We start from the raw sequence: 18,942 nt of genomic DNA on the forward strand, positions 1-18,942 counted from the left end.
CTTCCCCTCCCCTCCCCTTCCCCCTTCCTTTCCTTCCCCCTTCCTTCCTTTTCCCCTCCCCCTTCCTCCCCCTCCTTCCTCTTTCTTCCCCTCACCCTTCCTTCCCTCTTCCTCCCCTCCCCCTTCCTCCTTCTTCCCCTCCCCTTTCCCTCTTCCTCCCCCTCCCCCTCTGGCTCTCCTCTCCCTGCCCCTTCTGCCCCACTCAGTCCTTCCCCAGTGTCTCTCTTGGGCATTGGCCAGAGCAGGTGAGATGGGTGTCCCTGTAGAGGCGCCAAGGGCCAGGTGCTCTGCCTTTGGCCTGTGATAAAATAGGACTCTTGGCAGAGGGAACCCCTGGGTCCTGATTGGGGTGAGCGGGAGGTGAGATGGGCCTCCTTGCCTTGTGCTGGGGCCCGGAGCCGAGGGAGCGGACCTGCCCGTTGCAGTCAGACTGTGCTTGGTGTGCCCTTGTTTTCTGGCAGGGTGGGCCCTGTCCTGTCCCTGTAACCTGCCACCTCTTCCAAGACTTGGGTGGAGGCAGTTTTTGTAAGTTCATGGGCTCTAAGTAGTGGGGGCTTTGGTAGGACATTTGAAAGCCGCTGGGGGCCATGTAGAGCAGAGGTGCCATGAAAGTGTGCTCCTGGACTCTGGGAGACTGGGCCCGAGCGGCCACAGGGGCTCCTTCCTCTGGGCCTGGCAGAGTTAGGGGCAGGAGACATTGGGTATGGGGGAGCCTGGAGACACGGAGCAGGGCTGCCAGCCAGCTCTCTCCACCCTCCCATCCCCATGCACTCACGTGTAGCCCTGTAGCAGGAAGCTCCTGCTGTGTGCTGGGCACTGGGGCTTCCAAGGCCAAAGCGAGACAGCCCCTGGCATCTGTGACCTCCTTGGCTCAGGAATGCCCTCCTCTAGTACAGATTGCTGCCCATCCTGGGCAGCTCTTGTCTATCCATGTACATAGATAAAAATCTACATAGACTTAAATGAGGTAATTTTGTCGGGAAGGCGCCCACGGCAGGGTCCTGTCGCCGAAGGTACCTGAGCTGAGTCTGGGAAATGGGGAGCACTCGAGCCGCCAAGGTGGGAGATGCCATGGTCAGAACAGGGGGGCTGTGGTGGGCAGCCATCCTGGTGAGGTCGTGAGGGGACACCAGAGGGGGATTGCTGAGGAGGGGAGCTGACCCCGAGGCGTCAAGCCTCCCATGGGCTTAAGTGACAGCCTGAGGAGCGAAAGCGTCAGCCTTGGTGTGAGGTTGCTTTGTCAGCTGCATGGAGCCTGCACATGAGAAGGGGCATCAAGGCAGGGGTATCACAAGGCTGGAGAGGGGGTGAACCTGACAGCCCACTGTGGAGGAATTGTGAGCAAGTGTTTGAGGGTGATACCCCGTGCCCAGACTCCACTAGGAAGTGTGGGAGATGGCAGGAGAGCAGCCCCTGCTTCGGTTGTGGGAGAAGCCCAGGGCGACGTCTGGTCCAGCGGTGACTAAGGAGAGAGGTTAGGGCTGAGAATCCTCAGCACACAGGTGATCACTGAACCTGGGGAGATGCTGAGGTCCCCAAGGGGATAAGTGTGGAAGGAGGGAGAAGAGGGCTGGAACAAAGCTTGGGGGGTGGGATCTGGGGGAGGATCACACTCGGGAGACGGAAGGAGCAGTCAGAGAGGGAGGAGGAGAACTGGGGGGTGTCCCCAAAAACCCCAAGAGAAGAGTCCCCCCAGAGGAGTCTGGGAGAATGAGGCCTGAGCAAAGGCCGCCGGTCTGGAGATAAGGATCATCAGCCACTTTGGAGGGCACAGCTCCCCACCCGGGATGCAGCCCCTTGGGTTGGGGGTCCAGGTATGAGTGCAAGAGTGCTCCATGAGACAGATGTTGGCCCTTCATGGGCTGCTGGTGTGGGGAGGGCCTGTGGGGATGATGGTGCAAGGAAGGGGCCTCTTCAGCTGAGAGGAGCCCTCCTGCTGGGTACACGTCCTGGGCCCCTCTCACAGCCCGCTCCCTTCTCTCCCCTCTGCCCTTCCCTAGTGGGACAACCTGAGAGCAGCCCTGTCCCTGGGCAGTGCCAGCCTGAGACCAGCGCAGCAGTTACTGAGGAGGCCGAGCCTCTGCAGTCCTGGGAACAAGAATACTTGGTGGGAAGTAGCCCCGGGGGCAGTGGCCGGGCCCTGTGCATGGTGTGTGGCCAGGAGCTCCACACTCCTTCTGCCCGAAGTGCCCGCAGGCACATCCTCCGCCAGCACCCCCATACGCTGGGCTTGAGCCCTGGGGAGAAAAGCAACATCCTTGAGGCCTGGAGTGAGGGGGTGGCCTTGCTAGATTCCCTGGAGTCTCCATCATCCCCCAGCACTGGTAGGTAGGAGGGGCCTGGGGGGTGCTGTGGGGCAGAACTGGGGGGGGGGATCAAGAGTCCTAAGGGGGCTCTCCTCTCTGCCCCAGACCCTCCTGAGACACCAGCTGAGATTGTGGTGCTTCTTGACTCTGAGGAAAAACCTGAATCACAGTCAACTAGGAACAGGCCCCGAGGACTCCGGCCCCTCCAGCCTCCAGGTAAGACTCCTGAGAGAGGGAGCTAGGGCAGGCAGAGCAGGGGCCACCCGCCCCGGGCCAGGAGAGGGACAGCTAGGCCTCGGTGGGCTGCTGCATCCACAGGCCCCCTCCGGGGCTTTCATGCTCTCTTCGGGGCTCTCTCAGCAGCTCCCCCGGCGCTTGAAGGAGGAGCCAAGAAGCTTCGGAACCAGAGGTGTAAGGACCTGTCTGGGGAAGCCCCTCCCAAGAAGAAAAAGGGGCGGGGCCGGACTTCCACCAGGGCTAAGGCCATGGTCAGGCCCTCAGTCCCAAGCCCAGGTAAGGGGGGCTGAGCCTGAGGTTTGGGGCCAGAGGGGAGAGGCTGAGGAAGCAGCAAGAGTGTGGGGGAGTCAACGTGTCCTGGAGAAGGGAAGACTTGGGGCACATTTGAAGGGCCCTCACCTGGAAGGGGGACTTGGGAGCCAGGCTGATTGAGCTTTGTCATCTTGGGTATATGTGAGTAGGGAGAAGGGGACATATGCGGGAGGTGCTTTGGAGGTAAAGTGACAGGCTTTGACCAGCAGTTTGGATATAGGGCCTGAGTGTAAGTGAGCAGTTCAGCCTGATGCCCGGGGTGGGGCGGGGGATGGGATGATAGAGCCCACGTGGGACAGGTTGCATCTGCAGTGCTTATGGACCATCCAGTTTGAGATGGCTTGAAGGTGTTAGGTGATAGTGAAGACAGAGGTCAGGGCTGGATGGATAGGGATGAGAATCGGAGAGGAAGGGAGTCCTGGAGAAATGGCCTTCATTTTTTTCAGTATAACAGGAAAAGCGAGGCTCTCAGCTGAGAGGAAGCTGTGGGAGGCTTCAGTAGGGATGAAAATTTTAGGAGAGTTGCCCTGGGCCATGGCACAGGGAGTGCCTAGTTCAGATGATCTGATATAACCAAGCAGTGGACCCAGTCCACAGAGTTCTATGAGGGTCTCCAGCTTCCTTCAGCAGCAGGGAATGGTGGGAGTGATCCAGAGATCCAGTGATCCACAGAATCTGAGAGAAGAGATGGGGATAGCCTTGAACTGGTTCACCAAGGGGGTCAGGATAGGGAAAGAAGGAGAGAGTGGCCTGGGAGGAAACTGGGGGATGGCAACCTTGACCTTGTTGAGGACCAAGAGAAGGCTTAGTGCTTGTAAATCAGTGGGAAAAATTTGTAGGATAAAGGATGATGAGGTGGGAAATCACCTGAATAAGATTAAGTGGGGAATGTAGGAGGATGCTAGTTGGTGGAGGAAAAGGACCTAAGGCAGCTGAAATCATAGAGGGTGGCATGTAAGCAGCTAGGGGATGCAGTGGAGTGGGAAGATTTCAGTTCAGATCCTGCCTGGGACCCAGATAAGTCATTTAACCACTGTCTGCCCCAGTTCTGCTGTAAAATGGGGATGATAGCACCTCCTGCCAGGGTTGTTGTAACATTAAGTTGAAATTATCTTTGTAAGGCACTTTGCAAACCTAAAGCAATATATAGATGCTAGCAATGATGGTGATGGTGGTGATGATGGTGATGATGATGGTGATGGTGATGATGGTGGTGATGGTGAAGGTAGTGGTGATGGTGATGGTGAAGGTAGTGGTGATGGTGACGATGATGGTGATGATGGTGGTGATGGTGAAGGTAGTGGTGATGGTGACGATGATGGTAATGGTGATGGTGAAGGTAGTGGTGATGATGATGATGGTGGTGGTGATGATGATGATGGTGGTGATGATGATGGTGGTGGTGGTGATGGTGGTGATGATGATGATGGTGGTGGTGATGATGATGATGGTGGTGGTGGTGATGGTGGTGGTGATGATGATGATGGTGGTGGTGATGATAGTGGTGATGATGACGGCGATGATGTTGTCACCAGAGCTTTAGGAACCAGCCAGCCCAACCAGATGTAAGGAAAGTAGCTGCCATGTTGTTCTCTGTCCCTCTGCAGCATTCCTCCCCCTTCCACATGTCACCTTAGAGCCCTTCTCGGCACCCACTGAAGTCCGACACTTCACGGATGGCAGCTTTCCTCCAGGCTTCGTCCTCCAGCTCTTCTCTCATAGCCAGCTGAAAACCTCACAGGACAGGGCCTCATCAAAGGAGGGAGAGCCGGCTGAGGGGAGCCCCAAGCGGCCACAGAGTCCCTCCCCAGGTGAGCTGTTGGGCAAGCCTCTCAGACTCTGGCCCAGGAAGGCAGGCCTGCCCCCCAGGGTTCTTTCTTGACTCCACAACGGAGTGGGCATCCTTTCAGAGGAAGGTTGTGGCCCTCCACAGCCCTGGTAGCCTGGTCTGGTCTCAGAATCAAAGCTTAGTTTCCTGTCTCGGAAAGTTGGCTCTTAGGCCAAGCTGGATATCTGGATTCTAGAGGATCCCGAATCCAACACAGGCCCATAGCAGGCCCTGGTTAAATACTTATTGAACCACCCTAATCCTGTGAGACAGAGGATGGAACTGTCGAAGACCTTTCTCTTTGGCAACCCTCTTCCCCTTTGGAATTTCCCTGTGATTGGTCACTAAGTGAGTAGGTGAGCTCCCAGAGAGGAGACATTCTGGCCATCATCAACTTCCAAAGGAAGTGAGAGACTGTGACCCCAGAACATATGGGAGGAAGCTGTAGGTTTCTGAGCACTTGGGAAAGCCCCTCTGTGCCTTAATCTGGTCTGACTCCAGCAGGTACACCACCGTTTAGCAAAGGAAGACGATGATGAACCCAGGGTGTCCAGAGAAAGGATGCCAGGATGGGGAAGTGCCTTTGGTTCATAACATGGGAGGATCAGATAAAGCCTGGAGAAGAAATCTTAGTTGGGGAGGAGGGCCCAGAGATAACTGGGTCCTGGCCATTCCTGTGGACAAGGCCCAGGGGCTTGTGGGCTGCAGAGGGCCCAGGCTGATGTGCGGCCAAACCCTAATGTGATCTTAGGGTGTGGTGAGTGGTGCGTGGCGCCCAGGACCAGAGGGGTGATGGCCACTGCGTCTTGCCCTGGTCAGCCCACACACACCTAGAGGCCTGCTCAGTTCTGGAGCCACATTTTAGGAAGGCTGCTGATCAGCTGGGGAGTGTTGAAAGGAGGGCAGCAGACAGGTAGGGGCCTGCCTGCCATGTGGGGCCTCCAGTGGAGGCTTACCCCAGGTTAGGGTTGGGAAGCCCCCGAAGGGCAGAACCAGGAGTGACAGGATAGGCCTGGCACCAAGGGGAAATGTTCCAACCAGGAGAGTCATCCCCAAGTGGTGGGTTCTCCCTCCTCTGAAGTGCCATGAATTGGAGATATTGAAGGAGGGGCCCTTTGGTGGGATCAGGAGGTCCCTGTCCTTTCTCCCATGGCCCACATTATCTCCCAATGAGCTTCTGAAGGATAGGACTGAATTCTGGAGTCTGCATCAGGGGCCTTTCTGGTCAGCCTTGAGAGAGGCCAGTGGGTCTAGAGGGATTGAGGCTAGGAGTGTTCACAGGGCCTCAGTGGTCATCAAGTCTGGCTTGTGCATTTTTCAGATGAGGATCCTGGGGCCCAGAGACATGAAGGCACTTGCCACTCACACAGGTAGTGGTGGCAGAGACTAGAAATGTGTCGCGGTTGGCATGGCTGCCTCCTGCCTTGTGGCTCTAACACTTCTCTCTCCATCCCTCCCCAGCTCCCTCCGCGGGGCTCCGAGGGACGCTGGACCTGCAGGTGATCCGTGTGCGCCTGGAGGAGCCCCCGGCAGTCAGCCTGCTTCAGGATTGGTCCAAGCCGCCCCAGGGACCCCGGGCGGGAGCGGGGACCGGTGACCCCCCGGGCTGGCAGGCTGTGCTGGCGGAGTCTGGTGTGGCCACTCGGGAACAGCCAGAGGCCGGGCATGGGGTGTGAGGGCTGCTGTGGGGGAAGGGGACCTCACCGCACCTCTCCCAAACCCCCCTGCCTCTGGCAGACCAGCCCATCCATCAGAAGACACTGATGGAGCCAAGCACTTGAGCAGGGTGGGGAGAATCTGCTTCTGCTCCCGTTGGACGCTGCTAAGGGTCTGGGGTCTGGGTCGCCGCCGGCCCACTGCCGTCCTTGCACTAGGGTTCAGTGTTGATGGAGACCCACTGTGTTTGCCCTTCCTTGTTCCTGCTTCACCGCTTCCCGCCGGCACAGTGCCTTACTTAGGAGGTGGTCACAAGGGGGGACCCACTGGAGCCCTCTACTACCTCGGGGGAGTCTCCTCTCCCCCACCTCCTCCTGGCCCTCCTGACAGGGGTTCCATCACCTCTTTCCCCTCCCCCCCCCACCCGCCGCAGCAGAGCAGGGGGGCCCTGGGCTGGGGGGAGTAGCTCCGGAGGCTCAAAGTTCTACCCGCTTTTCACCCTGCTGCCAGCCCCTGCCTCCCTCAGTTCTGCCCTTTGTACATACCCCTTTGTTGACAATAAATTATTATTTTTTATGAAGTGAGTTTTGGGGAGTCATCCTTGTGAATGGGCATCTGGACACGGGCAAGAAAAGCACCTCTGAGGTCACTGGTGCCAGGGCGAGGCTCACCTGCACTATTCCCAATCCACGTGAGTGGGAGCCTGGCCCCACGGGCACCATCTCACCTTTAACCTCTTCACCTAAATCTGCTGCTCCCAGGTTTTCACCATTTGTCCCAAGGCCTGCTGTTTGAGGGCAAACAGGAGGTCACAGTGTTGGCCCATCCCACCTTCTCAGTGCTCCAGCCTATTCTCCTCACAGAGTGGGGTTTCAAGTCTCCCTCCCCCGTTCTGGTCATTCTCCTAAGACATTCAGGTAGCAATCCCTTCCCAAAATCTGGGACCCAGAATGCAGGAGAATCCCTGCCAGTGTGAAGAAAGGATTGTTCATTATGAACCTGAACTTTGCTTAAATCAAGTGGGAAAGAATGCATGGTATCAGAACTCCAAAGCCCAGCAGCTAATATTTTGTATTCATTGTTCAATCTGGATAGATTATCTGTGGGAGCCACCTGGGAGGGGGAGGGTGCTAGAAATCAGCACACTGTGTCCAAGCTTTGAAAGATAAAATGATATCATTCAGTGGGCACCAAAGACCCTTACTGGGTGCTGGGGAGACAGGGTAAGGATTTACAAAGTAGTGATAAAGTAATTTGTTGGAGGAAGGGACTTGCCGCTGGGGGGTCAGCATAGCCTCATGGAGACAGGGCAGCTTGTGTTGAACACAGTATCCCTGGCAGAAACCAGGGATTCCAGGAGGTGGAATTGAGAAAAGAGGGCTTTCCAGGAGACATAGGACATGGCCTGAGTGGTGGCTGGACCAAAGAGACAATGAATGTGTGATGGGAAAGTAGGTGGGAGGTAGGTTGTGAAAGTATTTGAGTGCCCCAAAGAGGTGATTCTGTCAGATTTTGAAGGGGATTAAAAGCTTCAGGCAGGGGTCTGGCAGGTAGGAAGCTCCTGCAATGGGTTAGGGATTAGGAGCTTAGGGCCCACACCAAAATGGTGTTGAGAGGCACCAATGCAAGAAATGCCACACAAGTAGAATCCACAAGACTTGGCAACAAGGAATTAACAAGATTGGATATGGGAAGTTAACCCTTTTCTGGTTGTGAGGGTGCAGGCACCCTCTAGGAATCCAGTGTCATTACAGGGGACATGAGGAAAATGGTGATCTCAAGGCAAGAATTTTCCCCATCATTGAAACCTCTCTCTTCCAAGGACCCTGTGTCTGTTCTCCTTCCCCAAAAGTTCCCATCCCCTTATTCTCCCCATCCCTGTGAGGTTGACTACCAAAGAGCAAAGCCCTCTCCCACAAATCCCTACTGCCCACTCATCCTCATTCATTTCAGCCTCCAATGTCCCATGACATATCAACCTGCCCCTTTGACAGTGCCCTCTGGGACTCCCCCTCTTTGATTAACAAATCACCTTTCATTTTAGTGCTCTTTCTGTGCTAGCTGCTGCATCTACTGGCTCTTGCTGAGACGACACTTAGGTCCTGCCCGCCCTTTCCAGTTCCAGTTCCAGTTGCACCTTTTCTCCTACTTCCCTCACAGTCACTTCATTAATGGTTTTTGATCTCAGAGGTCTCCATTGCCCACGTCCAAACTCCTCTCTACAGCTATCACGTAGCAATGTTTTCTCCTTTGAGGTTCACAGTATCCAAATCTATCACCCAATTTAGACCATGGATGCCTTTCAGTACTGGTCTCCAGGCCATGTGACTCAGACACTTATACCCAAACCTCCCAGTTCTTTGGTCTATTTAATTCCCTTGAGTTCCTTCTCCACCCCATCTCAGCTATACACAGAGATGGTCACATTCTTCTCCTCTTTTTTTTTTATTATTTAGTTTCTTTTTTTTCATTTTCAAATGCTTTATTAACTTCTGATTCACATCATTCATTTCCACCAGATTTTGAGTTACAAATTTTCTCCCCATTTTTCCCCTACCCACTGCCCCAAAATAGCAGTCCCACAGGATATCCCCTCCTCCAATCTGCTCTCTCCCATACCCCTTTCGACTTTTCCAGTAGGGCATGGTGGATCTCTATGCCCCAGTACTTGTATATCTTATTTCCCAAATGCATGTAAAATAGTATTAATAATAGTATATATATTTAAACATTTGATTTTAAAACTTTGAATTCCAGATTAATTCCCTTCCTCCCTTGTCACCCACCCTTACTGGGAAGATAAGCAATTCAGTATAGGTTGTACATGTGTAGCTAATGCAAAACAATAACATAGTAGATATATTGTAAAAGACGGACTATATTTCCCTCCCTCCTATCCCACCTCCCACTTGTTCTATTCTCTACTTTGATCCTGTCCCTTTTCAAAAGTGGGTGCTTCCAACTTCCCCCTCCCAGCCTGCCCTCCCTTCCATCACCCCCCCTTTCATCCTCTTCCCCCCTACTCTCCTGCAGGGTGAGATACCCTATTTAGTGTGTATTTCATTCCCTCCACAAGCCAAATTCAATGAGAATAAGGTTGACTCATTCCCTTTTGCCTTCCTATTCTTCTCTTCCATTGTAACCATTTCCCGTTGCCTCTTCTATGTGAGATAGTTTACCCCATTATGTCTCTCCCCATCTCCTCTCATTATATTCCTCTCTCACCTCTTAATTTCACCTTTTAAGTATCATCCCTTCCTATTCAATTGGTCCTGTGCCCTCTGTCTATGTATACCTGTAAACATATATACACACATTCACCTATGTATTCATATGCCATATACCCTCCAATATAGACATATATATTTCTATTCCCTTCAACTATTTTCATACTGAGAAAAGTTTCATCAGTTACAATTATCATTTTTCCATGTAGTAATGTAAATAGTTCAACTTTGGTAAGTTCCTTATGATTTCTTTTCCCTGTTTCCCTTCTCATGCTTCTCTTGCTTCTTGTATCTGAATGTCAAATTTTCTATTCCACTCTGGTTTTTTCATCAAGAATGCTTGAAAGTCCTCTATTCCACTGAATGACAGTATTTTCCCCTGAAATATGATACTCAGTTTTGCTGGGTAGGTGATTCTTGGTTTTAATCCCAGCTCCTTTGACCTCCGGAATATCATATTCCAAGCCCTTTGATCCCTCAGTGTAGAAGCTGCCAGATCCTGAGTTATCCTGATTGTGTTTCCACAGTATTCAAATTGTTTCTTCCTGGCTGCTTGTAATATTCTCTCCTTGCTCTGGGAATTTAGGAACCTGGCTATAATATTCCTAGGAGTTTTCTTTTTGGGATCTTTTTCAGGAGGTGATTGGTGGATTCCTTCAACCTCTATTTTGCCCTCTGGTTCTAAAACATCAGGGCAGTTTTCCTTGAGAATTTCTTGGAGGATGATTTCTAGGTTCTTTCTTTGATCATGGCTTTCAGGTAGTCCAATAATTTTAAAATTATCTCTCCTGGATCTATTTTCCAGGTCAGTAGTTTTTCCCATGAGATATTTCACATTGCCTTCTATTCTTTCATTTGTTTGGATCTGTTTAACAGCATCTTGATTTCTCATAAAGTCATTAACTTCCATTTGCTCCAATCTAATTCTGAAGGAATGATTCTCCTCAGTGAGCTTTTGAGATTCTTTTTCCAACTGGCAAATTCGGCTTCTTAAGGCATTCTTCTCCTCATTGCCTTTTTGAGCCTCTTTTGCCATTTGAGTTAGTCTATTTTTTAAGGTGTTATTTTCTTCAGTCAGGCTGTTGACTCTCATTTCTTAATTATCTTGCATCGTTCTCATTTCTCTTCCCAGTTTTTCCTCCACTTCTCTTACCTGCTACTTAATGTCCTCTGTGGCCTGTAACCAGTTTGTATTTTTCATGGAAGCTTTTGGTGCAGGAATTCTGACTTCACTGTCTTCCTCCTGTTTCATGCTTTGATCCTTTTTGTCCCCAAAATAGGAATCTAATGTTGGATTCTTCTGTTTGCTTTGCTTCCTTTGCCTGGTCATGTCGCCCCTCAGTCACTTGACCCCTGGGCTTTTTGCCACAGTAGGACTCTGCTACCAGACAGGGGCGCTTCATACCAAATGTTGGGGTTTTCTCAGCTGCTGGAGGTATTAGATGGGTGCCCTCTTTGAAGCCTCCACATGCTCTGGCAAGCTGGACACACACCACAGGACCTCCACCCTAGACTGCAATCCAGATCCAAGCAGGTTAAAGCAAGAGCGATTACCTCTCAGACTGGTCACTTGGTCCCCCTAGAGTCTGCAGGCCAGGAGCTGAAGCTGCCACGTAGTGGTGGCTGTGTGCAGCCCTCAGCGGCTTCTCGCCCCGGGGGCAAAAGCCGAGGCACTCCCTACTGGGTCCCAAAGTCCACACTGCACTGACCTCTCACTTTGTCCTTCGCATCTATGTGTTGATAATTCTGGACCGCCACAGCTGCTGCTGATCTGGAGTCCCTCCAGCCAGCATCTGGTCAGGCCCGCCCTGGGGCTAAAGCCTCAGCTTGGGGCTGGGCTCCATTCCCAGAGCGCTGCACTGGCTGATTCCTGCCGGCCTGCCGGGCTGTCCTCAGCAGGAGGTTAGCTTCTCTGTTTCATTTTGTGGGTTCTGCAACTCCAAAGTTTGTTCAGAGTCCCCTTTTACATGGATTGGAGGTGGTGAGAGCCAGAGCTGCGCGGAGGTCCTGTTTCTACTCCACCATTTTGACTCTGCCCAAGATGGTCACATTCTTGATCTGACCACCATCCATCCACAAATATTTCACTTCCTTTATTCTACCACAATTCACCTCTCTTTGCCTTACTCATCTTAAACCTGTGACCTCCAAACCCTCCATTTTCCCATTACCTTTTCTCTGCCTACACTCTCCCCTCTTTCCAATATTGAGCCTTAGGCGAACTGGTTTGATTCTACATTCTTTTCTCAAATCTCTTCTCCTGGATTTAACCCTTAATGACTCCCACTATTCCTATTGTAATTGAACAGGGTTGGAAGAAGTTACAAAATTTTGTTAACTGGGTCCCTGCAAATTTATTTTCTATTCTCAAGTGGGCTCTCACTGCAGCAAGGCAATCCTTCTATTCCTAATTTATTCTCCATTTCACTCTCCAGTATGGTATCTTCTCTCAACTCTCTCAGCTGAGGTTCTTCCCTCAGGCTTCACCAAAAAAAATCCAGCCATTCCCTGAAAGCCTTCTCCCCTTTTCTTCAACCAGTAATCTCTTTTCCTTGTCTCTCAACTTGACATTCTCTATTTCCTCCTTTTTTCTAGGCTCTGATGAAGAGGTGGTCCTTTTCAACAAGGCCAACCCCTGTATCTGCATCTTCTATTGACTCAAATAAAATAATCTTATTTGACCTTTTACCCCCTTCTGGGCTTTCATTTCCTTGACCATAGAATGATGAAGATAATAAATACATACATTTTCTCTTAGGACTAAAATGAAGAGAAAGCATTTTGATAGGGGGAAAATGTATTAATGTGGAATTATAGACAATTTATGTTAGACATGTGTATCCCTATGGAGATTACAAATATGCTGATATAATTATCCATTACAAAATACGTCATGCTTGCCATATGGGGAAATAAACTAGAAAATTTATTAAGATACCAAAAGACTGAGTCCCAAAACCAGAAAGTGAAAGCCATCAGAGTAGTTATGATATTGGCACAGGTAGATAAAGTAGAAAGCACCCACATTTTCAAGCCTTTAAAACAGAACAGGCTACCTCAGGCAAAGGTCCTCCTCTCCCCACTCACAGCAACCACCCAGCGTCCGGGAAGCGCGCTCCCAGCAGCTCTGGCCCCTGGCAGTCCTCAGCAGGAGTCCTTAGCAGAAATTCTGGCTAAGTCAAAAAGGGCTTTGCGCTGCCGCTGCCTCTGCTGCTGCTGCCGCCGTCACCACCACTGCCAGCCACCGCAGGAACGCTAGCTTGGCTTCCGCTTCCTCTTGCTCCTCCCCTTCCTGCTACATCAGCAAGTCCAACGGGGCATGGAAGATCTTTAAATCCCATAACCCTTACAACATGGTGATCAATTTATTCTCTCAATGAACCTCGTTAATAAGTGATACAATTTAAAACACTACTGAAATACCCTCTTGTATCCATCAGATTGGCAAAAATGAAAAGGAAGCAATGCTAACAGGTCTGGAGAAACAGGTGCCCTCACTTGTGGAATTGCCAACTTGTTCAGGAAAAGAATCCGTTGGCACATAGTAAAAGTCACAGAAAAGATCATATCCCCAGGCCCAGTCTCAGGCAGTTTGGAACGAGTGCCCAAAGGGCAACCAAAGTGTGCATACCCTTTGATCCAGCAATACCACTACTACTAAGTCTGTATCCCCAAAAGATTTTTAAAAAAAGGAAAAGGATCTGCATATGCAAAAATATTTATAGCAACTCTTTTTGTCATGGCAAAGAATTGGAAACTGAGGAGATGCCCATCCATTGGAGAATGGCCAAACAAGTTGTGTCATATAATTGTGATGGATTACTATTGAGCTATAAGAAATGACAAACAGGTGAATTTTAGAAAAATCTGGAAAGACTTACATGAACTGATGCTGAGTGAAAGTGAGCAGAACCAGGAGAACATTGTACATAGTAACAGCAATATGGTGCTATGACCAACTTTGGTAGACTTAGATCTTAGCAATACAGTGATCCAAGACAATTCCAAAAGACTCATGATGAAAAATGTTATCCAGAGAAAGAACTAATGGTGATACCACGACAGAATGCAGATCAAAGCATACTATTTTCACTTTCTTTTATCTTTTTCATGATTTTCCCCCTTTTGTTCTGTTTCTTCTTTCACAACATGACTAATATGGAAATATGTTTTACATGATTTCACTTGTATTACCTATATCAAATTGCTTACCATCTTAGGGAGGAGGAAAATTTGGAGCTCAAAATCTTATTTGAAAAGAATGTTAAAATTGTCCTTACATGTAATTTGGAGGGGGGGGGGGAAGTACCATTTAAAATGTAGAAAAGAAAAAAAGCTCTCTCTGTTCAAAGATTTTCATTCACTATACTTGAAAAAAACTGGAAACCATATCTAGTGGATAGAGCCTAGCACAGAGTCCAGAAGACCCAGATTCAAGGGTTGCCTCTATATAGTTATCCCTTCCATATCTTGGGGGTTAGAAGTGTGGTACCCCCACCCCCATGTAGAAAATCCATCTAAAATTTTTTTGGCCCTCCCTTTCTACCAGAGAATTTTGCATTTTTTCTTTTTCTTTTATGGGATGTTTCCAGCACCTTATTGTAAAATTTGGGTTAAGTATCTGGTCATAAGACTTGTGTCATCTATAGCTCCCACAAAATTCCCCCCAAATTTTCATTTAATTTCTTATGCCAGTCAGAGATGTATTGAAACCGTGATGGGGGGAAGTCACAATGTGTTAGGGATAACTGTAAATTGTGACTGTGGGAAATCACAGTCAACTTAACACTAGAAATCTTAGGTACAAGTCTGCATCAGTGGACAGTACCTTCTTCACAGTGAGTTGGATCTAAGTCTGATTTTTAAAAAAATATATATAGTTAGTTAATAAAATACTAGAATATACACTTACCATGAATGAGTCACTTACCTCTCCATTCCTCAGTTTCCTCATTTATAAACCTGAGAATCAGGCTCAATGGTCTCTAAGGTCCCTTCCAACTCTCAGTGAGGTCATAGATAGGAGGAACTAGAGAAATCTAGCAAGCCCTTTATGAACTAACACAGAAAAAGGGCATAAAGCAGGACCAAAAGAGCAGAGCAGACACTAATCATACCTTATGAGAGGAAAAGAAAACAGGGATGAGTGGAAAATGGAGGGAGTGAATGAAGAGTGTGGCTTTTTGTGGTTTGAATTCCAGCCATTTAAATGTAAATCATCGCAAGGCAAGGTTAATGAGTTGTATTGATGTTCAATATTATTGCTAATAATTTTTTTAACAGAGTCCATTATTTAGCAAGCAGCTATTTATGGAGCACCTACTGTGTGCAGAGCACAGAGGGGAATACAACTGACAACAAGACTGTGTCACTGTGTTTATACATGTACCATATGGGTGCTGCATTGTATTCAGCTCTGAGTCCCCCAGAGTTGCCTGGCACAGTGAACTTCACACAGTAAACACCCAGTCCCACATCTGGCTTCATCTTCTCTCCCCTTCATAATAAATCATAAAAACAAAGGGATGAGATCCAATGGAGGAGGGGAAGGGGGAAAATCCAGTGGTGTAGTGTAAATAGTACTGCATTGGGACTCAGAGAATCTGGGTTTTAATTCCACTCTCCTCACCCCAAGTTGCTGGTTTGCTATATTAAGGACCTTGGGGCAGTCCTTTCCTCCCTCTTAGTCTCTGTTACTACACTGGAAGAAACAATGAATATTCGTACCCATCAGATTGGGTAATAGGACAGAAAAGGAAAATGACAAATGCTGGAGGGGATGTGGGAAAATTGGGACACTAATTCATTGTTGGTGGAGTTGTGAACTGGTTCGACCACCCTAGAGGGCAACTTGGAACTATGCCCAAAGGGCTATAAAACTGCACGTACTGAGTCAAAACGCAGCGATACCACTGCTAGGTCTGTATCCCAAAGAGATCCAAAAGAAAAAGGAAAAGGACCTATTTGTATAAAACTATTTATGGCAGCTCTTTTTGTGGTGGCAACTGGAAATCGAGGGGATGCCCATCCATTAGGGAACAGCTGAACAAATCGTGGTATATGATTGTGATGGAATACTATTGTGCCATAAGAAATGATGAGCAGGATGCTCTCAGAAAAACTTGGAAAGACTTCCATGAGCTGATGCAAAGTGCAGTGAGCAGAATCAGAAGAACACTGTACATAGTAACAGCAACATTGTAACAATGATTAACCGTGAGTGACTTACTAGCTACTTCTGATCAATGCATGATCCCAGACAGTTCTGGAGGGCTCATGAGGAAAAATGCTAGGCACCTTAAGAGAAAGACTCTGAGTACAGATCGAAGCATATTTTTATTCTATTTTTCTTGCCTCCTCCCCCCCACACACACTACACAGCTAACATGGAAATGTTTTGTGTGACTTCACATGTATAACGGGCATCTGATTGCTTGGCTTATCCGTGAGTGGGAGGCAGGAGAAAATTGAACGTTGCGGAATTAGAATGACCAAGGTTGGTACCAAAGAAAAGATGAGAAATGCACCTCCCTCCCTTCCTTGTTGAGGTGGAGAACTCTGGGTGGGGAGCTCTGCGTAAGCCACCGGACCCTGTGGAACTGCCTTTCCCACCTCTCTTTTAAAATCTTTATGACATGGGATGGCTCAGCAGCGAGAGGGGAAAGAGCGCGGACAGAAATAAAGGCAATGTGCAAAGAGGCCGCCAGGTGGTACTGTGGAAAACGTGCTGCAGGAAACTCACCTGAGTTCAAATCCAGCTTATCTCCGGGCTGATACCAAGCCTCAGTTTCCCATCTGCAGAATGGGGATAATGATGGCTTTCCTATTTCCCAGGGCTGAAGTGAGGTTGTATTTCGTTAAAAGCGCACTACTTCACCCCAAAGCATTATTCCATAGGGGAGTAAAATGATGTTCCTAAAGGAGAGACCTTTACATTGTAATTCACCAACACAGGAAGGGCCTCTCCGCATGCAGCAGGTCCATGCCTGAAGCTACATGCTGTGTACATGCGTGTTCAGGCATGAGAAGGCACTCCCATCTCTGCCGCCCCTGCCAGGATGGGCAGGATGGTCCTGAGGGGATGGTGGCTTGGCTTTGCCCAGAGACCGCCCTGGGTTCTCACGAGCCTCAGGTGTCCTGGGGGATGGATACTCAGGGTCCCAGCCCCACCCCTGCCCCCGCATGCGCCCCTCCATCCCCCCAGCTGGGAGGGGGAAGGGCTGGGTCCCGGGAGCCCCGCGTGCAGCTGTTCGCTTGTGGCAGCCAGGCGGCAGCTGGTCAGGGAAGGACAGAGGGCTGTTTGTGTTTGTGTGCATGGGGTGAGAGGGGGAGAGCATGTGTATGCATGAGGGTGTGTGTGTGTGTGTGTGTGTGTGTGTGTGTGTGTGTGTGTGTGTGTGTGTGTGTGTGTGTGTGTGCAGCGCGCGCAGCAGGAATCGTCTTTATTTATTTTGTGGTCCCTGGAGCAGCTGTACCTGGCCAGGAACCTTCTGAGCCCATCCCTTGTTGGCTGTCCACTCCGAACCTGGGCTGCCTGTCCCGGGGCTCTGCCCCTCAGGCCATGTTTCTCTGCACTCTCTGGGAGTTCCTAGACAGTCCTCGTATAGCAAAGCCCACCTCGTTTGCCCCTGGGTGCCTTCATGGAGGCAGAACATTGGCTGGGTGACTCAGACACTCAGAAGGGCATGTGAGCAGGTCCTGTCCACCTCCCTGGATGGCTCCAAGGCTTTGTGTGAGAGGCCGGGCTATGCCCTGAGCATCGCATGGCAGAAGGGGAGATACCAAACACCAGTCAGCAAAGCGAGAAAGGACTAAACTGGCCCAGTCATCCCAGCCTCTGACGAAGTATTAGGGATTTAACCGGGGGCTTGGGGCAACTGTGCCTCAAGTCAAAGCCTTTCATCTAAAAGAAACTCCCTTATGCCCTTGCCAGGTGGCGCTGCAGTGGATAGAATGCAGGCTCTGGAGTCAGGAGGACCTTAGTTCAAATCCAGCCTCAGCCACTTCCGAGCTGTGTGACCCTGGGCATGTCACTTCACCCTGTTGTCCTCAGTTTCCTCATCTGTAAAATGAACTGGAGAAGGAAATAGCAAACCTCTGCAGTATCTCTGCCAAGACAGCCCCAGAAAGGGTCAGGAAGAGTGGGACATGACTGAAACAGCTCACAGCAACACTAAAAAAAAATGGAAGAAAGAGGGAAGATCTAGTCCTGGGGGGGGGGGGTGTCATCATTTTGCTCCAAGTTTAAAGCAGCTGATTATCCTAACAGGATGTCACTCCGGAATTCCACACTAGACTGTGAGCTCCCTGAGGGTTTTCATCACCTTGAGCATAAGGCTCAACACTCACTATGGCTTCTTTGTCATTCTGCAGTTCTGTGACAGAGGCTGAGGAGCTATCCTTGTCCAAAGAGATCATGTAAGTAATTATTGCTGTTCAGCCATTTCAGTCTTGTCTGACTCCTCTTGACCCCATTTGGGGTTTTCTTGGCAGAGATACTGTGTGGGTTTGCCATTTCCTTCTCCAGCTCATTTTACAGATGAGGAAACTGAGGCCAACAGGGTGAAGTGACTTGCCCAGGGGCACACAGCTAGGAAGTATCTGAGGCTAGATTTGAACTTAGATCTCCCCCGACTCCAGGCCTTGTTGCTACATGCAAACCTTAAATCTCTATATAAATATGAACTGTGATTATAGCCTTCCCTAGGCCAGCTGCTTCTTCTCCTCTTTCCTTCCTCCTTCCTCCTCTTCCTCTTTGTCCTCCTCTCGCCCACAGCCCTGGTTCTCCACCCAGAGCCACATTATTTCCATCTGTCCTGGGAGTGCTCTGCACACAATCTGCTGAATAAATAAATGTTGGCTAAAACTCTCTACTGGACAACCGCACAAAGGCAGGGATAAGCTCTTAGCTAAAGGTGGAAGGGCTCGGCCCAGGCCTCTGCCCGGAACTGACGCCCTGAGTTCCCTTAACAGACTGGAGGTCAGCAGCCTCTTCTGAGCTAAATCTAAAGCCTCCCCAGGACCCTGCGCAGGGCTCTTTATACAGCTGGTGCTCAAGAAATGCCTGGCAAATCCTGTGAGACTCTGGACGCCTGCAGTAAGTGCACGCTCTGCTCCAGGCACTATGCTGAGATACACGAAAAGCAAAAATCAAATCAAACAAAAAACCCAGTCCCTGAGCTCATGGGCTAATGGGGAGATGTCCCAAAAAGCTGTATACAGGATAAAGCAGAGACAATCAGCAGAGGGAAGGCCTGGAATTCAGCCCGGAAAGGCTTCCTGTAAAAGGTAGGGTTTTAGGTAGGACTTGAAGGAAGCCAGGAGGCAGAGAAGAGGAGGGAGGGCATTCCTGGCAAGGGGCACAGCCAATGAAAAC

At 49.9% G+C, this 18,942-nt stretch overlaps 1 protein-coding gene across 4 annotated transcripts in view; it reads left to right on the forward strand.

Annotated features, from left to right (window-relative positions):
- The window catches only part of SPINDOC (spindlin interactor and repressor of chromatin binding), an 8,932-nt gene extending 2,013 nt beyond the window's left edge, over positions 1–6,919 (forward strand). The window contains exons 3-7 of one of the 4 annotated variants that reach the window (XM_069066198.1): positions 2,001–2,324; positions 2,412–2,522; positions 2,670–2,819; positions 4,463–4,666; positions 6,145–6,919. In XM_069066198.1, coding sequence (XP_068922299.1) covers positions 2,001–2,324; positions 2,412–2,522; positions 2,670–2,819; positions 4,463–4,666; positions 6,145–6,359 — 1,004 coding nt within the window. In that variant the 3' untranslated portion in view covers positions 6,360–6,919. Of the gene's footprint in view, positions 1–150; positions 2,325–2,411; positions 2,523–2,666; positions 2,820–4,462; positions 4,667–6,144 lie in introns of those variants that run through there. The other 3 variants (XM_069066202.1, XM_069066201.1, XM_069066199.1) reach the window with 3 other exon arrangements.
- Positions 6,920–18,942: the final 12,023 nt, after the last annotated feature.

The sequence above is a fragment of the Petaurus breviceps genome, unplaced genomic scaffold, assembly GCF_028583685.1.
Source record: "Petaurus breviceps papuanus isolate PSGF00001 unplaced genomic scaffold, PetGlider_PUasm1.0 90721, whole genome shotgun sequence".
NCBI classification, from domain to species: domain Eukaryota; kingdom Metazoa; phylum Chordata; class Mammalia; order Diprotodontia; family Petauridae; genus Petaurus; species Petaurus breviceps.